The sequence below is a fragment of the Bombus vancouverensis genome, chromosome 3 (assembly GCF_051014615.1).
Source record: "Bombus vancouverensis nearcticus chromosome 3, iyBomVanc1_principal, whole genome shotgun sequence".
Classification (NCBI taxonomy): domain Eukaryota; kingdom Metazoa; phylum Arthropoda; class Insecta; order Hymenoptera; family Apidae; genus Bombus; species Bombus vancouverensis.
This window is the reverse complement of record NC_134913.1, coordinates 6,969,666-6,991,554: the sequence shown is the minus strand read 5'-3', so window position 1 is coordinate 6,991,554 and position 21,889 is coordinate 6,969,666. Positions and strand designations below refer to the sequence as shown.

Genomic DNA, 21,889 nt, shown 5'->3' with positions numbered 1-21,889 from the left:
TTCTCGTACTTTTCCATGAATTTTCCATAAATGCATAAACATCCTTAGTCTAGTAAATTAATCTAAACGCAGTAATTAGATCTCATAGAACACAACAGAACGCGTTTAAAGGTATCTCAGAGAGCAACAACTAAAATAAACTAATCGAACGAAGCAATAAAACGCTATAAGGAGGTACCTAGCCCGTCGTTGAAAGCCATGTAATACGGACCTAATTTCACGGAAGCGACCAACACAAATATTTTCCCCAGGCAAGGATCGTTTCGGCTAATACAGCAGCCCTTCACCCTTATCGTCCTCTGCTCGTAGACAAGTGTTGTTTATCAGACTGATGTCACTTATAGCGATGGCCAGAAAGCCCGAATTTCGAGGTAATCACGCTCCCCTTGATCCGGGCTTCGCGGGCACCCATCGGTTTCACCCTCGTCTTCACGACTTTCGTCGTCTTCCTCCATACCCTGCGAAGATATCCTCGCTTCGTGGAAAATCCGCTGTCTGGTCCAGCTACGACTCGATAGCTAGGACGAGAACGAAAAAGAGGAGAAAGAGAAAAAACCAGCGACTGATTTTCCGGAGAAAATAACGCTCGACCTGCCATACGGGATATTACATACTGCGGATGTTAACGTTCACCCCTGTTATATTTTTGTTCTCTCTTCTTTTTTCCCCATTCTTTTTTCTTTCTTTCTCTTTTGTTTTTTTCTTTCTTTTTTTTTTTTTTGCTGCTGCGAGGTCGCGGGTGCTGGGAGAGGGAGCAGAAACAGAGAACGGGGGATATATAGCTCTGTCAGATAGCGGAATGCTGTAAATCTGTGCATTATACATGACAGCGAGATCAGCGCCATTTGTTATTCCGGGCTAGAGAGAAAGGGGGTGCAGGGCGCAGAAAAGGGGACGTGAAAAATTATTGGCACGGCCAGCACTTACCGAAACGAGACTTTTTCGGATTCGCCGGTTGAACCACTTGCCAGGGGACTAGTTGCGGAATTGAAATTATCGACGATGGCCACGCGTTAATGTTTCGTGGTGGTGGTCGCCGACGATGACCTCGCGACCGCGTTCCTACGAAATGCTCCTTTTGTGAAACGCGATTCCTTTTGTCCGCGACATCCTGCAACGCCGAGTGAATCAAAGTGTTTGAACGCCCGTGGTTAGATCTTTGTGTTGGCCTCTCTAGTCTTTTTTCTTTTCTTTTTTTATTTATTCAATGGGTCAATGCTGGGGGGCTGATCGTTTCGATGTAAACGTTGAATCAGATTCCGTAGGAATGGATTTCTTTGATCCATTTTAAACGCCTCGATCAGCTTTCGAGGTTTTGGGATTCGATATTATGGTAATGATATTATAATTCGTAATTTTAATAACTTTAGTATCTAGACACTGTACTGACAACTTTTACTTTGTCGCACTGTGATTCTGACGTATTCACGTATTATGATTTTGATACATTTTCACGATGATGAAAGAAAATGTTTAATCGTAAATTGCATTAATGCATATGGTCTACTTGGGAAGAGTATAATTTTATTTTACTGAAATCGTATTTTACTGAAATAAACGATAATGTCTCGAAACTGTAGATAAAATATACACAGAATTCGTTTGATGCATTAATAAGTTCAAAATATATTCATATATTTATGATGATAATTCAATATTTCACATACTCTACTAAACTTTGTTTTCAGAGTACTTGGTTCCATTATTCCGTCATTATTGTAGTTTGTTATGCGACTCTACATTGTAGGTTAAAAATAACGGCAATTCTCTACTTCTGAAGAGTCGGTAGAAGACTAGTCAGAAAATATTCATCGAATCAATGAAATGGCTCTGGACTTGAAGTTGTAGGCTGGGTTGAAGTAACTTTCAAAGTTAGAAACCTTTGCGATATTACTAACAATAAGAAGATTTACAATGGATGCAAAACAACCAGTTTGTCTATATTTCCAAGTATCTTTAAAATAGACATCGTGGAAAAAAGATTAAGCATTTTCCTAGTTTAGAAGATTGATTTAAAAAGTTAAAAAATTTGTTATAATTATACGAACAATAAATATCTCATTCTATAAAAGAAAATTATATTTATATAAAAGAAAATAAATATTTCTATTTATTTGGATTTACTGTTTAACCGCAAGTATAATAATAAAGATATAAATGTTCAAATAGACGTTCATTGATTTAATTAAACTCGCATAATTAGTTTTAGATCATCGTTGTTCCCCAGCATCCAGCGAATTCGGTCTTGGAAAGTAAATATTCAATAATTCTCGTGCAATTTCCGTAGTTATCTCGTTCCATAACTATTTATCACTCTCAAGCGTTCGTAATCAAATTAAAAGCGTTCTACCAGCAAAATTCAGATTAAAAGCTGCTCGTTGGCTCGATTAGGCGTCAGGCGTCCCTGACATCCGCTGATCGCCATTATTTCTCAACGCCGAACTTACATCGATAACTTCTCGAAATTCAAACACGTAACACGTTACCACCACAAGGCTTCCACAATTTTGGTGCTTCTTTCGTTTTCGTATACACCACGCTTTTCATTTTTAATTTAATCCTCGACTTTCTAACTTCTCAGTCGCAAAGTGTTTTCTATAGTTCCCTCGGTTAAAGTACACATTAGAGCATGTTTATTCTAGCGTTAAAAATGTTTTCAACGTAAATGTAAATGCCGGTGACCGCAGGTTGACTTGATCAAAAGCGAATCGCGACTAAAGAAATATTCAGAGACACTGTCAGAAGAACCCGCTTAACCGCGCGTCCTCGAGGAAACTCAAACCGTTCTATCGCTAAAAGGCTACCTCTGAAAGAAAGAAAAAGAAAAAACTGGCCGAGCAATTCGAGCAAATTTCGCGTTCGGTTTTCCCAGTTATTCCCGATGATGAGTACTCGAACGAACAACTTTACAGCTCTGTATTCGCCATGTACACGCGCGCGTTCACACACCGTCGAGATAATAAAAACGACCGGTCGAATAAAGTTTTTATCGGCTTGTTAATTTTCGAAGCGGCCGCGGCAACGAGGCTCACGCGATTCGCTTTTGAAACTATTCCTCGCTGCTTATCATTGTTCCTTTCGCGCCGTATTCCCCACGAGGGACTAATGTTATTTATTCTGCAGTGCATGGAAAAAAGTTAACACACAAATGCTTCGCTATTCTGCGTAAATACCAACATACATATGTACATACATACACACACGTGTACGATGTATTATACACGACGGAGTAGCCGGACGCAACGCTGGACGGGCAAAATCTGAACACGAATTGAACATGCAGGTGTCCGTAAATAAACTCGTTGCATCGAGTTTGTTGCGGCGAACCGTTGGAACGTGAAGGGTGGTTACGCTTTCGCGGCTTGTTCGCCCGCTACAAAGCCTCGTCCGTGGACCGGGGCTTTTTATTTCGCGAAACTGTTTAGCCCGGTCCCAACGCCTCCGGTCGGGGAATATCGTTTACATAATTACAACGGCCAACCAGCGAGCGCGCCAACCGGAAGAGCCGCTCTTCCACAGCCTGCGTGTATGTATTATATTGCGGACCAGTATGCAATAACGAAAGGAGGAAAGGTTATTTTAAGTGCAACAACTTACGCGCAACCATTAAAGGTTATAGGTCTCTATTCAATATTAAAGCACTGGCTCTCGTGGTATGGTAGACAACGTTCCTATTACACAATAGCAAAGAACGACAATCACGTTGGAAGGTGGACGTTGCTGGGGATGGGACGGAAGTTAGCGAGTTGCGATTCAAACATAAGCAATCGTGGGAAAACGTCTTTATCCGAGGGAAAGTATAGGAAAACGGCGACTATGGCTATAGAAAGTTGAGTGGTCGCGTAACTCGAAACTTTCGCGGACTTAGGGTACGATTCTAAGGTTCTTTTAGTTCCCGTATGCGACTATGTATACGTGTGGTGAGCTGGCCTTCTGGCATTGGACCAATGACATGTTGTTGAATTCATTTTATAAAGGGAGAGACAGGCCAGCCAGTTTCTACGTGGACTGTTTCCAATAGGCGCGATTCGATCGTCGGTGGATAAAAAAAAAAAAGGAAAATTGATTCGATGTTTAGCATATTGAGAATGCTCGACGTGCTTCGAATGGATAAAATGGCGGAGGCGTTGGTTATAACCGGCCTGTAGTACTCGTGCTATTTTTTCCCTTTTTTTCATGTAGTTGGTCAAGCTGTTTAAGTGTCTCTGGACGCTATTATCTCGTTGATGGCAGCGCAGTGGGGGGAAATACACGGAATGGCAATGAGAATGAGAAATTTATGAGCAAAAGTCGAATGTGTACTTATATATAATTTAATAACTCTATAAACGTGCATACCATGATATTGATTTGCTGATGGTAATCAATATTAAGATACCGTTGTGCCGATCCCATTTTCCTTCGTTTACGTTACGGTACTACCTATTTTATTACAGTACCATGACTCCGTTTATACGCTCTCTCTCACACACACACATACACACTCTCACTCCATCTCTCTTTCTCTCTGTATATACATAAGCTGGATTTCTATTACTTTTCTTAGAATTTGCGCCTGTAATTTGTGAACCGTATCTCGGGTAATTTGAATCAGCGCTGGAACGAAGCACGATCTCTTCATCTTACAAAGAGCATAATTTTCTCTCGCGCAGCATATCGCTGAAAGTAATGACAAAACAACGTTAGATATATTTAAAACACCGATTTAAAATGATTAAAAATACAAGAAATTATTCAGTTCCTTTTTTATTTTCATTTATTTGTGTATTTTTTTCTGTATTAAACTCAGTCAGTTTTGTGTAAAATGTTCTCCGGCATCAAATCTGCAAAACTGTCGGCTACACGCGTTGTCAATCCCACGCAGTGTCATGAACTGTTTTCTATATATAAACACTCTGTTAATGTAGATGTTTTTAATAAAATGATATTATAAATAAAAGAAAAATTCACAAAGCTTTTAACACGATCTTTGGCAAGAATAACATTTTTTGCACTATTCTCTTTTCCTTTTTCATTTCACACCTATATAGATACATTATACGATAACATTCCCTAATTAAACCTTCATTGTTTCATAAATTGCAGGCGTTTATTTTGATATTACCATTTGTATGAGATTTTTTGCCATGTTTCTCTGAATATTCATTTCAAATGGGGTAGTTACGTTACAGTCTACAAGCTGCAACATAATATGTGAGACTCATTTGGAAATTGTATCTGGCAATTGAAAACTATCATTTTTGCTTTCCAGTAACTCGCGTTCGCTTATCTGTGGCAGCAGGTGTTCCAAATGACCACCATGTATTTTAACAAGTCTTATTCTTTTAACATATCCAGCTGTTACTAGAATTTGCTGGCAGCCTTGTTTAATTCGTTACAAGACTCTCTCCTGATTATTAATGAAAGCTGTTGCAGATAACGCGTCTAAAATAGGGTCAACGACTAAAATTCTGCTGAATTATTTCTTACAAAATAACTGAATAACAAAATTATAGAAATTTGTAAATGTTTAATATCTTTAATGTTTAAAATTTGCTAATAATTTTCTATCAGTCATTCGCTTTATATCTCCTTTAAGGGGTCTTTCAAAAATATTTATATTCAGATTGATTTTATCTCATTAATTGGTTGAAAATATAACCCTTTTTAGTAACTACTTAATGAAATTACGTGGAAATTATTGAATGGGAAAGTCCTTCGAGTTGGGTTGTTTCCCCGGCAACCATGAAAGAAAAATAATGACTCGTTTCGAATTTACGATGTCTACCGTGATTACAAGTTCAGCCGAGTTTTACGTCTCTGTGCTTTGCCAGCGGACAATGGCAGCCTCGACAAACACTCGTTTCAATTACATACAAACATGTTAGAGCTTGATTGAGCCAGAGATATTTTAAAGTGAATTTTTTTTTTTTTTTATTAGCAATCTGACGTTACCGCGACTATATAGAATTTATATTTTATACATTAATTAGCAGTTTAAATTTTAGGTTCGGTAGAAAACAGGGGGAATGTAAGATACAGAAGATAAGTGTAAAAACAAGGCCACTTTTTTTTGCAAAAACGTCGAAATAAATTACTACTATGTAGTAGTAGAAACGACTTTACTTTTACTAAAAAATTTACTTTGAATTTATTACCTACGTCTACTTGAATTTTATTTTGTTGATTTATTTACTATATTATTGTTTTATTACAATGTTACAGGGCAGTTCCAGTCGAGGAGGAGTTCATATGGAATGGCATCACGTGGACCGTCGACGACGACGCTGCCAACCGCGATAGCGTTGGCCGTCGCGATGTCAGTGATGGCAAACGGTCTTTGTCCAACGCAATGCCACTGCGACGACGAGAGCTTGCACGCGTCCTGTGCTTACGCGAGCCTCGAGGTCGTTCCGATCCAATTGAACCCGGAGATCAGACACTTGGATCTGTCCAACAATCGTGTCGGCAATATTCACCTGTCGTTCGGTTTCTACGGTAACCTGGAAACGCTTGATCTCACGTCGAACGCTATCCACACGTTGGGCTCGGACAATTTCGTCTTCCAAAAGAATCTGGTCACATTGAACGTAAGCGGTAACGCCGTCAGAGCCTTGGCCAAGAATTCCTTGCAAGGTTTAGATTCTTTAAAGGAATTAAACTTAGCCAGCAACAATATCTCCGACATGGACGAGCAAGCGTTCAAAACCACCAGTGAACTAGAAATCTTGAATCTAAGCGACAACTCGATCACCAGTTTGCCAGAAGGATTATTAAAGAATCTGCACAAAATCCGCACGTTGATCTTGCACGGTAACTTTCTGTTAGAAATCCCCACCGACAATTTAGCTCTGGCTCCGAGCTTGGAGAACGTCGACCTATCCGACAATTTGATCCAGGAGCTTGACAGGGACTCGTTGCCGTCGTTGCCCTTATTAGTATCGTTAAACCTGGCGAACAACGTTATCAGGAATATCGCTGACGACGCGTTCGATCGACTACCTGACCTACTGCACCTAGATCTGTCCGGAAACAATCTGACATCCGTACCCACGTCCGCACTGGCTAGGCTGAACGTTTTATCGAACCTGATTCTTAGTCGTAATCCACTAGGTACTTTAGAAGCCGGTGGATTTCGCAATCTATTTGAGCTAAGAAGTCTGGAGCTGAACGATTGCACGATCATTAGCGTGCACGCGCGAGCGTTCGCTGACAACGTGAACCTGGAACGAATCTCGTTGGATGGTAATCGAGGTTTGAAAGAGCTGCCAGCAAGGGTTCTCTATAGCGCCAGATATCTGAAATGGGTCTCTCTACGTCGATGCAGCCTGTCGACCCTGCAGCCCACGCAATTCCCTGTGGACGGCCTGTCGTCTCTTCGCGTCGGTGGCAATCCCCTGGTCTGCAATTGCTCTGTGCACTGGCTGTGGAACGTTATCAGAGCGGAAGAGCGGCGGAACGAGTCGAGGCTCGAGTTAGATACCCACGATATCGTCTGTACCGACGAGGAATTCGCCGGGAAAGCCCTAATCGCTCTGTCGGAGGGTTCGTTGCGGTGTCGGCTCAATCCTCTCTATCTGTCGTTGTCAGTAGTCGGTTGTGTAGCCGCGACGGCGACTATTATGGCGCTGATAGCGCATGTGACGCGGTCCAAGAGGAAGAAACGTCTGGCGTACGCGGCGCCCAATCGACCGGAATTCCTTGTCTACGTGGGCAGGAACAACGACGAACTGGACAAGAATGCGGAATCGTACAGTAGACGGCTGTTGGCTCGGAACGAGGACACCCCGTACGATACTCCACGCGGGAAGCCGGGACAAAGAAGCCCGCAACCGCAGGATACGAACATCTACGAGACGCCTAGGTACACCAGACCGACGACTAATCGTCGCGATACTGGCACCGATCCGACGTTTACCAGGCAGGCGGAAGAGGGTGTATACGCGGTGGCTGACGTTACCGATCTTCGCGACGAACCACCGGAAGTGCTGTCGCTTTATCGCATGCAGAGCCCCGCGGCTCCCAGATCGAACGTTCACCGACTGGACTATGGTTATGACTACGAGTACGATTACGATTACGAACCGCCGCTTCCTCAAAAACCTCACGTGGTGTTCGTTTGAGAGAACGGCAGCGTCTTAACGCTGCCCGATCTGTGAGAACAGAGATGGTTCTCAACCCTCTGGAGATTACCGAGATCCGTAACACGAAGAAACCGAGCCGCTAGCTCTTCGTTCAGGGAGAAGATACTTTCCGAATCCCACGGAGAAGATTCATAGAGGAAATGGATTACCTAGTGACGCGTGCTAGTTTCGTCTTGTACTTCGGTCACGTCCGGGGATTACGGAAGAAATTCCAGTAGCGACAGTCTCGCGCGCTAGATCTATCGTTGTTGCGAGCTAGCAGAGAACAGAGGGAGGGAGGAGGGTACTTTGGACAAGACCTTAATAGGGCTGGATCTATTCTGACTGATTGGCCAAGATCAAACGTGATACGGTAATCCTTCCTTCACCGAAAGTATCGATTCTGTCGTCCGTAAGAGGTATGCATGGAGTCGTGGCATACTCTCTCTTTCTCTCTCTCTCTCTCTCTCTTTCTCTCTGTCTGATCCTTCTCTCTGTCCGATGAAATTTAACGCGTTGCTCGCGGATGGTAGATCGGTTGAAATCATTCGACTACGGATATACTATACCCACCATAGGATCTTCAGCATCATCAAGAGAATAGCATTCCATCGTCCATCGCGCAGAAACGGGGACAGATGGTGGACTAGACTCGTGGTGGACGAGCTGAAAATGAAATGTCTTCCGAGAGATAGTCGCGCCGCTGGAGAACAGCAGAATGCATTTTCGCTGGGGGAACGCAATCTGACTCGGAATGTAAATTGTACGGCGCATAAACGTGGCCACCGTTGTATTACACAGGGACTGGGAATAGGGAGGCTACGGGAACGTATTTATTTTCACGGATTGCGTCGGATTCCGTTGGTTCAGTGCAAATGCTGGGCGCCGTGTTCCGAGGCGGGCGTTCATTTCGCATTTAAACGTAGTGACAAATCAAATCAAAGCAGCGTCTCGTTAGTCCGTTTAAACCCTCCCTAGACTAGCATCCCAAGATTACTCTTCCTCTCTCACTCGCGTCTTCACCAAACGTGTATCTGTCTGTCCCTTTCTTAACCCTAATTTCGCTTTTCCCCTCTTTGTTCGTTCGTCATTCCTTCAACTGTCTGTCTATCTTCGTCCACGTTTCCCGTTCGAACAACTGTCCGCTGTCCTTTAGAGGAACATTGACAAGATTTTTGCGAGACGGTCGGCTACCTCAAGCACAAGCGATTTACATAAGCAAGAAACGAGTTGAAAGAATGAAGGATCGCTGGGCGTCGTTAAATCCGCGTTCCTTCATCCTTTCGTTCGCTGTTTCTTTATCTTTCTCTTATCTGTCTTTATATCTTTGTATAAGGCGTATACACACACTTACAGATACGTGTATTAACGAACACACACGCGAAGCATAACCACACATTAAAACATACACCGAAGGGAGCAAAAGACACAATGTTAGAATTCGTAAAAACTGGACGGTTCCTTTTTCCTTTCCGCTTGAACCCGCTGAAGTCGAGTGAAGAGGGCCGTTTTCAGATGAACATTGTAAATTGAAGCAATAATAGACGCGACCTTTACCGTTAGGAAACACATTACGATCGCACCGAGGTATATTTAGACACGAGAATTTCACGTTTATACAGACTTAAGCGTACTATATATATATATATATATATATATATATAGTGATGATATATATAAATGATATATATATATTTATTTATTAATTTATGATGTTAAGTTTGGAAAAGATGTTACGTTTTGAATACGAGAAAAAAAATATACTTGATGCATCAACAAGAACATGCGTACGTATCCATCACGAAGCATCGATCGAACTTTCGAATTCGTGTATCAATGTGTACGAGTATGCTTTCAATCGTAAGTAACTGGACCTATAATAATAATCGTAATAGATTTTATTTATTCGTCCTGCATCGTTTATTATCACAGGTTAATTACTATATTTAATTTAAACCTAAAAAATATAAAATATGTAAAACAGAAAAGAAATTGGCAGAAGATATCTAAGTTAAGAAGCAATCCATTTTGGAATGTAAATTCGTTTAAACTATTGAAATTATCCTAAACTTATTAAGTGTCCAGCGACTTATGGAGGGAAATATATTTTTTATTTACATAAATGTACATTGTGCACCCAGAAAATCGTAATTCGTGACACGTAATGTGTCGCAAGGATTATTACGCGGACTCCGTTAGTACGATGATCTGGATAACTCGGCCGTATGCGTATTGCCGTCGTTGTGCGCGTCCTCGAAACGCAACGCGTCTAGAAATTTAATGGAATATCGAATTCCTGCTGATTAAAGTCTCCAAGCGCGATGGCTCCTCGAAGGAGAAGGTTGAAAGTTAAATATTCAATTCGCCACGGTAAACCTTCGCCCGAGCCTTCGTTCGCTCGCTCGAAAACCTCGGATTGCTGTAAGATTTCGGGAATAACAATTCCATCGGAATAATAGCGCCTCGATTCGCGGAACGAGGTCAGAGCGAACGGTATTATTCTCTTAGAATGTCACGTCCGATTGGCTTAGGCGATTTTTTATTATGTTTATCTTCTATCTAAATATCAGGATTAAATGGATGGTAGATTAAATCGATTGTTTCGAGTTAATTAAGTTTTATTTAAGAATAACTTTATTTTAATAATACATACATAAATTCAATTACTTAAGAATTTAAGATGCCTTGTGAGAAAAATGAAAAGTCATTCGATTTTAACAAAATAGATAAAATTCGATTGTTGAAACTTAAAAGTTAATTCGTTTTATATTTAATTACACCTTCTTATCAAAACTATAGCTTTACAATAATTTAGTGAAATAATCCAAGTATTAGTATGCAAACGTAAATATATGAATTTATTATTTAAAATCGCGTGTGTGTATCATTTCGTGGAAGGCTATAGCGGTTAAGCCATATTTACGTTTATAGGATCGATACAGAAGTTATTTTGGTAATAACAATTTACCATAGGCTTATTATTTTGTGAAAAATATCTACGATCGTCATTCTCCTTTTTCGCGATACATTTATCCTTAAACCTCTCAGGGCGCAATGTAAACCAATATCTCACGCTTTCCTTAAAACCTGATTTCAAGGGGTCCGTAAGTAGTAAAAACGATTTTTATCAGACCCGTATAGAGTCCATCGATCGAGAGTTAAATTCTCGATGGAATAACCTCCGTATGAAATAAACTCGCATAAAACTTGAAAACCCTGACACACCAGGATACGAAACGGAATCCAAAAGCAAAAGAACTGCCAACGATAAATAATAACCGTATTCCATTGAAGTTCACTACAAAGCTTTGACTCTATACTATGTATTTATACCGTGTGTTCTAGGTTTCTCCCGTAAAATGGTATTAGTATATTCTGTGAGTAAAAGTAAGAAGAAATTTCAATGAAGTTCTAATAAATAAATTTTCAAAATCTATAAATTCTAATCAAACTTGCCGATAAATGATTTATAAGGCCATTTGTACAACGATTTTTTTCTTATTTTCACTCGCAGTTATCTTCCGTATTAAATAGAAGTTTTAATAAAATTCCAGTTGATAAATTTTAAGAATACAAAAATCCAAATTGAACGTTTATTACGAGAAGCTACGTTTATACAGAACTTTTTCTTATTTCTACTCACACAATGAATATCGGTTTGCAAAAAAAAGAAAAAAAAACACACATACTGGGACATCCCACAATGTCAAAGATGCACAAATGAACGAAACGCAATCCGGAAAAGGGGCTCAAATAGAATTTACGGAGCGAATCCAACCGGGGCGGCCGAATTTGAACAGTTCCCCCGACGCTCGACCGCTTAATTTACGCCGCGATCGAATCGTCCCGATAGCTAGCAGGCTACATAAAGAATCGGAAATGGCTAAGCACAGCCAAATGAAATATTCGTGCCACCTGTAAGAACGCGATCCTGACGCGCTGGTGAAAGCGGTCAGAATACATCCGACGATCCCTTTCGCGTATTACTTCCGCGCCCCTCGGTGATCGGCTGGCAGACAGCTGTGAAAAATTAATTTTCCCCGAAGCAGCCGATCCCTCGGCAGTCGACTCGAATCGAGGGTGAAAACAGTGAAAACAGAAAACAGCTACGGTCCCACTGACCCAGAAGCCGTGGTTCTCCCGTTCATGGACTATCGTCCGACCGTCCATCACTTTCAGAAAACTTTCAAAGTTTCGACAGCGAAGTTCGCAACCGATTGTCACGACCAGGCCGGAAACTTACTCGCAAGAATAGATCCGCCAGGTATAGAGACGATTTGATAACGCGGCGATTTTTCAATTCCCGTTTCATTTTCCGCCGATCAACGACAATAGAGTCAAACTTCCCGAGCTGTCCGGAGTTCTATTAATCTGCATGTAAAATTATAGACGTCTGACATTGCCAAGTTCATTGTGTATGACCGTGTAAAAGTACTTCAAGGGAATTTAAGTTGGAAGTTGAACATACAGATTGGGTGATTTAAATGTTTGCATTAAATTGTTGTTTTAACGAGGAAATTCGATCAATATCGTGCAGTTATAAACATAGTTAATTTACATTTAATCGAAATGTTATAAGAATAATGTAAGAAAAATGAGAATATTTAACAAAGATATCTAATATTGTAATATTCCCTAAATCAAACAATCCTGATACAAGTAATATTTCCACGTTCTTGATGACCTGAGAATAAATTTCATGCATACGCCTAAACCGATTACACCACGTGATACATAACTTAGTCCCATTTCGACCAGCCTGCTACACCCAGATTAATTCGATTCGGATTAAGCGAGCGTTCGAAGGCACGACTCTAAAGCAGGGCAAAGAAAATGAGCCCAGTAGAAGGGAAGTTTCGACCGGAGGAAACCTAGATTAAAGAGCAATCAGTGAAAAAAACGAAGAGAAGGGGAACTGAAAATGAAAAGAACGAACTGGGAGAAAAGAAAAAGCGAGTCACCGGACCACCCTCTGACAGGCCAAAATATTAGATTTGAGAGCATTTCATTGGACCCACTTTCCCGGTCGGTTAGCCAAGATTCCACGGTGGCATTTCGCCTGACTCGTTAGTCATGGTAGTTAGTCATGTTACACGGATTTCGCCCAAGGAACGAAGAAGAGAAAGATGAAAAAGAGGGAAGCTGTGCTCGAGCAGACGGAGAGCCGGTAGGTCGCGCGAGAAGAAACCAAAAAACGGCCTACCTCTGTTCCTTCTTCGTTCTTCACGGTGTTCCTTTCTCTGTTTTTTCCTCTCTCTCTCCCTCTCTTCTCCCTTACCTTTTTTCTTTTCCGGTTTCGTGTCACGGGGATCTCGATGCGTTCGAGGCGCGCCCCATCGACGGCTATTTTTGTATGTACATAGAGACAAGAGCTGCGCAACGTCGAATGCACATCACGTTCCTCAGACGCGTAAACGTCCGTCTTCAGTGTCCGTTGTTTTTTGCTGTTCATTACTCCCGGCTCCTTTTATCTTGTCTGTCTCTTGAACTTTGTCCATCTGTCTGTCTACGATAATATCTCCGCCGGTTTCATAACAACGATGCGAGAAAATACAGTTGTTAAACGATTTCGGGATTCTCTCGAACGCAGCTTCCGCTGCTTCGTAACGAACCAAAGCGCGACAGCATGCCGCATATCACGATGAAGATGATGATGACCGGGCGTCGTCGCTCGATCGCTCGAGTGCTGGTCCCTCGTTCACTCGAGTCTTCATCGATGCTAATGCGGCGGTGTCGCCTAGGTTTCTTGCTGTGTTTGAGAAAAGTCTGTCGAATATATCAGTGACGTGCAATATTTTATACTTCGTTCAGAATATTGCCTATATCGCGATATTAACTTAATTATACAAATACGTACTTAGACTTGAAACATTGCCAGCTAGACGAATTATAGAAATTTTGAAAAATGTTATCTTTGGGAAATTGGCGATTATAGATATTGAAAATGAAGATCACCGCATTCTTCTATAAATATTATTGAAGTATGTTTGTATATTTGAAATTCTTTTCACTCGTTAACGTATTCAGCTTTCGAAAAAATAAGTAGATCGCCGCTCTACAAATGACGATATCGCATGCGATTAAATTTCCAACATTCCCCAGAGAATAAGTGTGAATTTGAGATAACTGTATCGTAATCTGCTGTCAGTTTATGAAGTACGAGATACCTCGCGATTCCGAGCAAATTAATGCTGATTTATTATATTAATCCCCGAATAACAACGCAAAAGCAATTTATCCCGATTACAACGATTCTCTATTTACACTCGAGATTCCAACAGTATATTCGATACTTTCTCAAACACTAGGACACCTGTCTAGTTCAGCCGCGTATTCATGTATCTGACGTTTAATGGAGCTATAGTAACCTGTAGACTACTTAAGATTAGAGTTAAGACAATATCGACGCGGACGTTTCATTTTCCTCGAGCGTCTAAGACACAGTTCGTATATATAATTACTTCGTTACATGCAATTTGGGTATATTACGTACGTTTATGAAACCGGCTTACGACTGCGTCCACTGTTTGTGCCATTTTTACCTTTTCTTCGTCCCCTATCTGATCTGTTTCCTGGGCCTCCTTGCACAATTATTTACCAACTAATAATATTAATGAATTAACAAGTTACAAGTTGTAGGATATAGACGTTTGTTTTATAATTTTACTTGTTAATTGCTAAACTTACTTGCAGAATTTTATTTATCTCATTAGTAGACTGCGGATTTTTATGTATATATGGGAAAATTAAAAGTGCAAAGAGACACGGAATGCGCATAATATGCGAAAGTAAATGAAATATTCAAGGTGCAACACTCGTTATCATATTTAGTAATTCTTTAGTTGTGTTAATAAAAATATGAATTTGCATAAATATCCGCGGCCCACATTTCTTCTCGCTCATTACTAAACTCGTTCCTATTACAGGGCAATTTATTAATGCTGATAACTTATAATTTGCAACTTGTAAAATATCACGAATAATATTAATTTAATTGTGCACGAGGGCCGTGATCGTTTGTATCCTGATTGTGCTGCAAAAATCAAAAAGAAAACTAGTGTAACTTGTTTCGTCGTGAATGTATCGCCTGTACCTACGTGAATTTTTCCTGTAAATATTAGTATAATAGTTTCGTGTGTTCATAGAGTTCATAGCTGTTCTTTATGTACAGCCTCTAGCTTCGCGTTTTCTACTCGCTTCCGTTATTCTTGTTCCCTTTCGTCTGTTATTCTGTTCTCTCCTTTTCTTTTCTTTCTCGTCAAACATAGAGACGAAAATTGAAAATATCGACACGAAGTCGGTGATTTTTGCATTTCGCTGATTCGCAGAATTTTTCCGTAAAATCGCTGAGCATGGAATTGGTCATTTCCGCGAGAATATCGCGTTGAACTATTATTCTTCCTTGACGCGGTAGATCTCCGAATTTAATAGTCCTTTCGAAAACTTTCTGCCACGTTTTTCTTAGGTCGAGCGGTGTATAGCGAGAAATGGCAAATCTCGAACACAAACTAAATCGACCGACTGATTTTTTCCGACGTTTAATATAACTTACACATACTGCATCGCATACGTGCACATTCGTATTTTCTACAAACGACCGTGCGTAAGATTTTTTCAATTTTTGATTAACGACCAGTCAACTTTTATCACAAAGCTAACATTACTAGAACGAACCCTCGTCTTGTGTACCGTTTCAATACTCTCCGCGAAATTTCCATTAAATTTCGCGGTGGAGCTACGAATTTATACACTTAATAATTATATATAAATTAATTATAATATAAATTACAAAATATATACATACTACTACCATTATAGTAGTACGTATATACATGCATACTCACGGGTAAATATGTATGTACGATTTACTTACATACACGAAATATTTTAAGTAACCATATAGAAATTTCATACATTGCTAATAAAAATGTTTAAGATATCTAATAAAGTTATATTGTATATTCAGTAATATGTGTGCTATTTGTCCGGTATGTAGATGAAATGCCTGTTAACTCCCTTTTATTTTGCGTTGTTTTATTACGTATGTATACGTATGGAATATTACGTGTAGATATCTCAATCCTGTGTTTTATATATCTCTATGTGCTTATCTTGTAACGTTTAATTACGATATTTTTACGTTTTATCGAATGTTTACTTATTCTGATTTTATGTTGAACGTACTAAAATAAAAGCCAAGAATCAAAGATTTTTCAGAACTTATTTTCTCAAAGATCTAGAAGCTCGAATGTAAAGAACATCGAGTTGCACTCTGTTGAATAAACAAGGGTAGTCGCAAGGTTTTTATGCGCGGTACAAATAGATTTACTTTAGGGATAAAATCCTATTTAAAAATACCACGTCGTGTGGTCCATAAATTCTGCCACCCCTATCTTACTATTGGGTGTGCACAGGAAGTTCCCAAGTGTAAGTTCTTCTTTTTTCTCTCGATTTAAGTAGCATACCGGATGGTCTTTAGTCAGGCATTAATAAAAACATCTGAAATACATCAATAAAGGTAGATGTCTTTAAAATTTAAAAGAGCAGAATAACAAATACATAGAAAAAAGTAAATAGGTTTCCACGATAGTTTTATTTATGCGATATGTATCAAGAATGGACAATTGTTATTATACAATTTTGCCATATGGAATGAATTATTACTCGGTATTATTCTAATAATACTCTTTTTTTTCAAATACAGAGAAACACAGTTTTTAAATTTGATATTTGCTATATTATAGTTTCAAAATGCCAGAGTATGTGTTCATCAAAGTTTGTAATTATACTGTACATATTGACAGTTAGTTAGCCTATATTTTATTACATGAAACATTGTTTCTCATTGTATTTATCATCAAAAAATTACAGTTACATACTAGTTCTTTTATCAAATAAGGTATCAAACAAGAACAAAACATCACAGATAAAGTTCAAAATCCACTCTTGCAGCATCATAAAATTGATTATTTTGTCCCGTTCTTCGCACCCAAGCTCCACTTTTAAAATAACCTTCCCTTGCCCATGCATTCATTTGCTCACTTGTATGAGGACCATAAACTTCTGCATTTTCATCTTGTGACCATTTTAATTCCCATGTTACTTCTTTAGCTTCTTCTGCTTCAGAATTATCAATTCCTTTATTATTACCTAAAAGAAAATAAACATAATATATAATATCAGAAAATTATATAGGAAAACATTCTCAGAAAAAATAATTACTTTCATTCTCATCCAATTTTGCTTTCTCTTTTACGTCAAAATCATCAGCATACATATCCAATTCTGCTTCCTGTTTTGAAGGATGAGCATGTTTATCTCCTAGCTCGACCTTATGAAAATCATATTATAGTTAGGTTATTAAAAGTTTTTAATATCTATCATATTTTATCATATGCAATTACCTTCTTTTTGATTTGCTCGTAACTTTCTTGATATATATCCATATTTCCAGTACGAGTTAACAATTCATTTGCCAACTCTGTTAATTTTGTTATACTAATAGAATTTTGATCATCTTCTATCGGTTTCTTTTCCTGTTTTCTTTTCCATCTCTCTGCAGTAGTTAATCTTTTTTTTCCTTTTCCTTTAAATAATTGTAATGATGAACACATTCTTTCAAATGTAACTTAATCAACTAAAAATAGCTACCAAGCCTGCACAAAGCCTTAGAAACAGTTTCTCCAGGTTGTAAGTATTCCAATATTTGTTTATAAACCTGAGTTGGATTGAACATTATATCTGGATCTTCATCTTCACTATCGCTATGTGCCAGTCCAAGTGTTTTACTGCTTTGGCTTTCCTTCTTTACACTTGCTGTAGAACTCGCTTTGATCTATCAAGATTACGCCTTAGTAATGTTTTGCATTACTGAGTAAACAAGGCAGGTTTACAGATAATTTTATTTGTTTGCTGTATGGAAACATATTCTGATATTTCAATATGCAAAAGTCCAAGAGCAAGAAAAAAATTAGAAACATGAAAACAAATTTACATTTTATTTTAAACTACCAGGACTTCAATTCGTATTATACAATTATGCAAATTTAGTGGATTAGTTCTGTCACATATTCTAAGATTAAAATCATTTGACCAACTAGTTTTACAAACCTGCATCCAATCAATGTTGTCTAACCAATTATCTCTAATTTCTTTTTCTTTGTTCCAAAGATAATGGCCTTGTTTGTCAAAATGTCCTTCTTCTAATTCCTCTTTCATATTAAATGCTGTAAACCCCACATTTGTTTCTGGAGCACTTGGTCCATCTTCGGCACCTAATAATTATATACAGATATTTAACATCATGTTAAACAAATTTTTCATATTTTTACGTACCTTCAATTTCATCATCACTCATTATATTATAATTATCCTCGTTAGCATCATCATCTTCTTCATCCGAATCTAACGAGTTTTTTACTGGTGTTTTTCTAACATTATTATCTTCTAATTCATCAAATTTACGTTTATACATTTTCATATATTGTGAGTATCAAATCGATAATAAAAGATATCTGTCTTTCACTTTATCGTAATAACTTATTATTGACTCTTCCAGCACGTACAGTGAAATATAATCTTTTATTGGACGTTTCTTCACTATTTTCAAGAAAAATATTATTTAATTCTATATAATAATAATTACACTGTATTTCTAGAATGTGTAACAAACAAATTTCAGGAAAACATATCTAAATACAAACGGTAACAGTACAATTTAAACAGTACTAATTATGTATAAAGTATTTAACTACGTTCAAGTTAGGTTAACTTTTGGGCAGAGTAGTAAGCTGGTAACCACGATCCACGGTCGTATACACAGATCTGGCAATTTCCGTGGTACGGGTAAAACTCTTGAGCACAATCAAATAAACAAGTTTGGACACATGCTAGGGAAAACCGTCCATTTTTTGAATTAAAAGATGTCAAGATGGAGGGTAAGAGAAGGTTTCGTTATGCGAGACAGACAGAAATGAGTAGAATACCTCTGTCTCTGTCTGACACATTCATAGCATGTCAAGCATGCGCAGAACAAAATCCTTCTTATTTTCGGCGTTTCGGACACAACATTTTTTACGACACAACTTTCGAACGAGTTTTTCTGTTTTCGGAACGAATATACAAGCAGAGGGGAAACGATAGTGTTCATGCCTATAAGGTCCAGTTGGCCCTCGAGAAGAAGTATTGCACCAAGCGGCTAAGTATTGTACTGATTGAACTCTAGTATAGACAAAAACCTATTTATTTCCACGCTAGTATGTAACGTATGTATAACAAAAGCCTATTTAATTCTATGGTCGTACGTAAAAATTCATATTTTTCTATCCGAAATATACAAGTATAAGAATAACAGAATCACATAGTAATCAAGATGAGTTGGCCTAAGAAAGAGAAATTAATTTTTTAATCTATCGCAATTTTTTAATCTATATCGCATCGCGTCGATGTTTTTGTTATAATAAAACCTAATTTCATTTTAATAGTAATCTCACTAGTTGATGGCCAGCGAATAATACATATTTCTGACGAATCTGTTTGCAGAACCAATTAACTGTAGAAAGATTTCACACGTAACGATTGATTTGTTATCCACGACTTTTACCCATGTTACTTATATTACTGAGTAAAATTTATTAATTCCATGAATTTTATATGAATTCAAATGTAACGGCACAAGGCAAAGAAGGAAGACGAGAAAGGACACTGTGTTAGTGTGCTATGGTGTATCATGTTCGTGTTTCTATACCCCTTAACATCTAAGGTTTTGTCCTAACAGTTAGGATCTAGCTCGCTCTATCGCATTAAGACAAGTTCGACCAACCGACCAGCAGTCAAAAGAGAAAGTTTAATAAGCCCATTCAATGCTTCATTTTAATCAGGAAAATTTTACCAATATGTTAATGAAATTTTTATTAGCAAAAAATTAAAAATAAAAATTTTTCGTCGTTGTATTAGCATTGCCTCACTGATGCGAAAGCGATCTTACTGTGCGACCTTCTTGAGTGTCTAGGATTTAGTCAATGTTTAGAGCACGCCATGAAGCTATCGACGATCCTAGCCCTGGAACGCAGGACGTGCGATGGCTGTCGAATAATATTTGCGACTGGTTTTCAAAATGTTTTTGTCTGTAGCATTTACATATTAATTAATTAGGTATATTAAATTTTGTGTCATTTAGTAGTACTTTCATATGACTGTGGACTCATGTAAGAAAATACCAAAAGCGAATTCAAGGGAGTCACGTTTACAGCACGCTTTATAAATTCGGAAATGTCGAACTCGCGTGGTTTTATTTTGACGTTCGTCCACGTCGACGATTGTACGAAGGATACTCGAATATACCAGGCATCGCAGTTGCAAAATGTCGGGACCCTCTGGTTTACATTATCGTACGGGGAGGGCTTAATTTATGACACCCTCAAATGTTAATGCTTCTCTTTTCCCGAGAATGGCGAAGGCCAGGTGCCCGTCCCAGGCGTTCGAATTTCACATTTTCTTACAGTCGTATATTTTAATAAATATAAGAATAGACAAATCACCTTGTGGGCCTTCGTGGGCAAACGTAACTGCCGTACCGACTTAGAAACTCGACATTGATTTAAGCATCCTTTACTCATAAACGATGACCATTTGATAAAGTATTTACTAAAAAAGAATTAGTAGAGCCTAATAGCACACATGGCAAATGTGTGTCCAGTGGAGATGATAGACAATTACTTAGGTACTTCAGTAATATGTATGTATATGTGTGTATTGAATTAGAGATATATACATATAAGGAAATAGATGAGTGAGCAAAGCTGCGGCGACGACATCTCGTAGGCGTATCAGTAATGAAAATAAAAGGTAAAAATCGTGGATCACAAATTAGTTATAACATTAAATCTTGTCTGCATAAAATCATACAAAATAAATAAATCACGTCAGAAATATTATTCGCAACCTATCAACTACTGAAATTACTATAAATATTGAATTAAATATTAAATTAATAAACTACATTGAAATAATATTTGAATTTTTTATAACAAAAATATCTCTACGAGGAAAGTAACTTTAATGTTAAATCTAAAAACTATTATGTATGGAAAATATATTAAAATTACTGCACCATTCCATTGATCCATTACCGTTTCAGGGGAAAGATTTTCTTTTCTTCTCCAAAAAAATATAATAAGCTAAGTTAAGTTTAATTATTGTGCAATTTTGTTATTCTCGTACTTGTCTATCTTGTATAGAATAGCATGAACTTTTCTGTAGAACCACACAGTGAAATAAGCTCTTGTAGTGTGGAACCACAGCGAGTATACCTCGTTTGTGGTGGAACTAAACAGGTTCTTGTATATGCTAGCGTGAAACCAAACAGTGCAAATCACTAACTTTATCGGTTCTTGTATATACTAACGTGGAACGCCTTCAGCACTTGGTCGCTTGGTGCAGCACTTGTATTGTGAAATAACTAAAATAATGGGCGCGAGCTATGGTCGTATACACAAGTCTGGACTCCAGTGGAGGAGGTAAGGCTCTAAATATCGGAAGCTACGCTGTACATATCGGCCATCATGGAACACTGCAATTGTGAAGTTACGATTTTGTATTCAACATCATCGTTATATAAACTAAAGAATATAAACTAAACCATCGAGCTTACTCAATGACTAAACTAAATTATTCTTCATAATTTTTCACAATTTATTTAAAATAAGTATGTATACAGGGTTTCATTTGGTACAGAAAACTGCTGTTTAAGTAAATATTAATTGTAAATCATTATTAAATATGTATTA

General features: G+C 38.2%; 2 protein-coding genes across 2 annotated transcripts in view; one reads left to right on the top strand and one right to left on the bottom strand.

Moving 5' to 3' along the window:
- Nucleotides 1-16,071, top strand: part of LOC117165693 (uncharacterized) — a 36,509-nt gene extending 20,438 nt beyond the window's left edge. The window contains exon 2 of the mRNA XM_033349006.2: nt 6,205-16,071. Within this exon, the coding sequence (XP_033204897.1) occupies nt 6,237-8,102 (1,866 nt within the window). The 5' untranslated portion in view covers nt 6,205-6,236 and the 3' untranslated portion in view covers nt 8,103-16,071. The remainder of the gene's footprint in view (nt 1-6,204) is intronic.
- Nucleotides 16,072-16,676: 605 nt separating this feature from the next.
- Nucleotides 16,677-19,054, bottom strand: holn1 (CD2 antigen cytoplasmic tail-binding protein 2 homolog holn1). The gene is made up of 6 exons (XM_033349007.2): nt 18,438-19,054; nt 18,213-18,376; nt 17,754-17,937; nt 17,507-17,688; nt 17,325-17,433; nt 16,677-17,252 (listed from the first exon to the last, which is right to left on the bottom strand). The coding sequence occupies exons 1-6, from the start codon at nt 18,580-18,582 to the stop codon at nt 17,023-17,025; spliced, it is 1,014 nt and encodes a 337-aa protein (XP_033204898.1). The 5' UTR covers nt 18,583-19,054; the 3' UTR covers nt 16,677-17,022.
- Between the last annotated feature and the right edge of the window lie 2,835 nt (nt 19,055-21,889).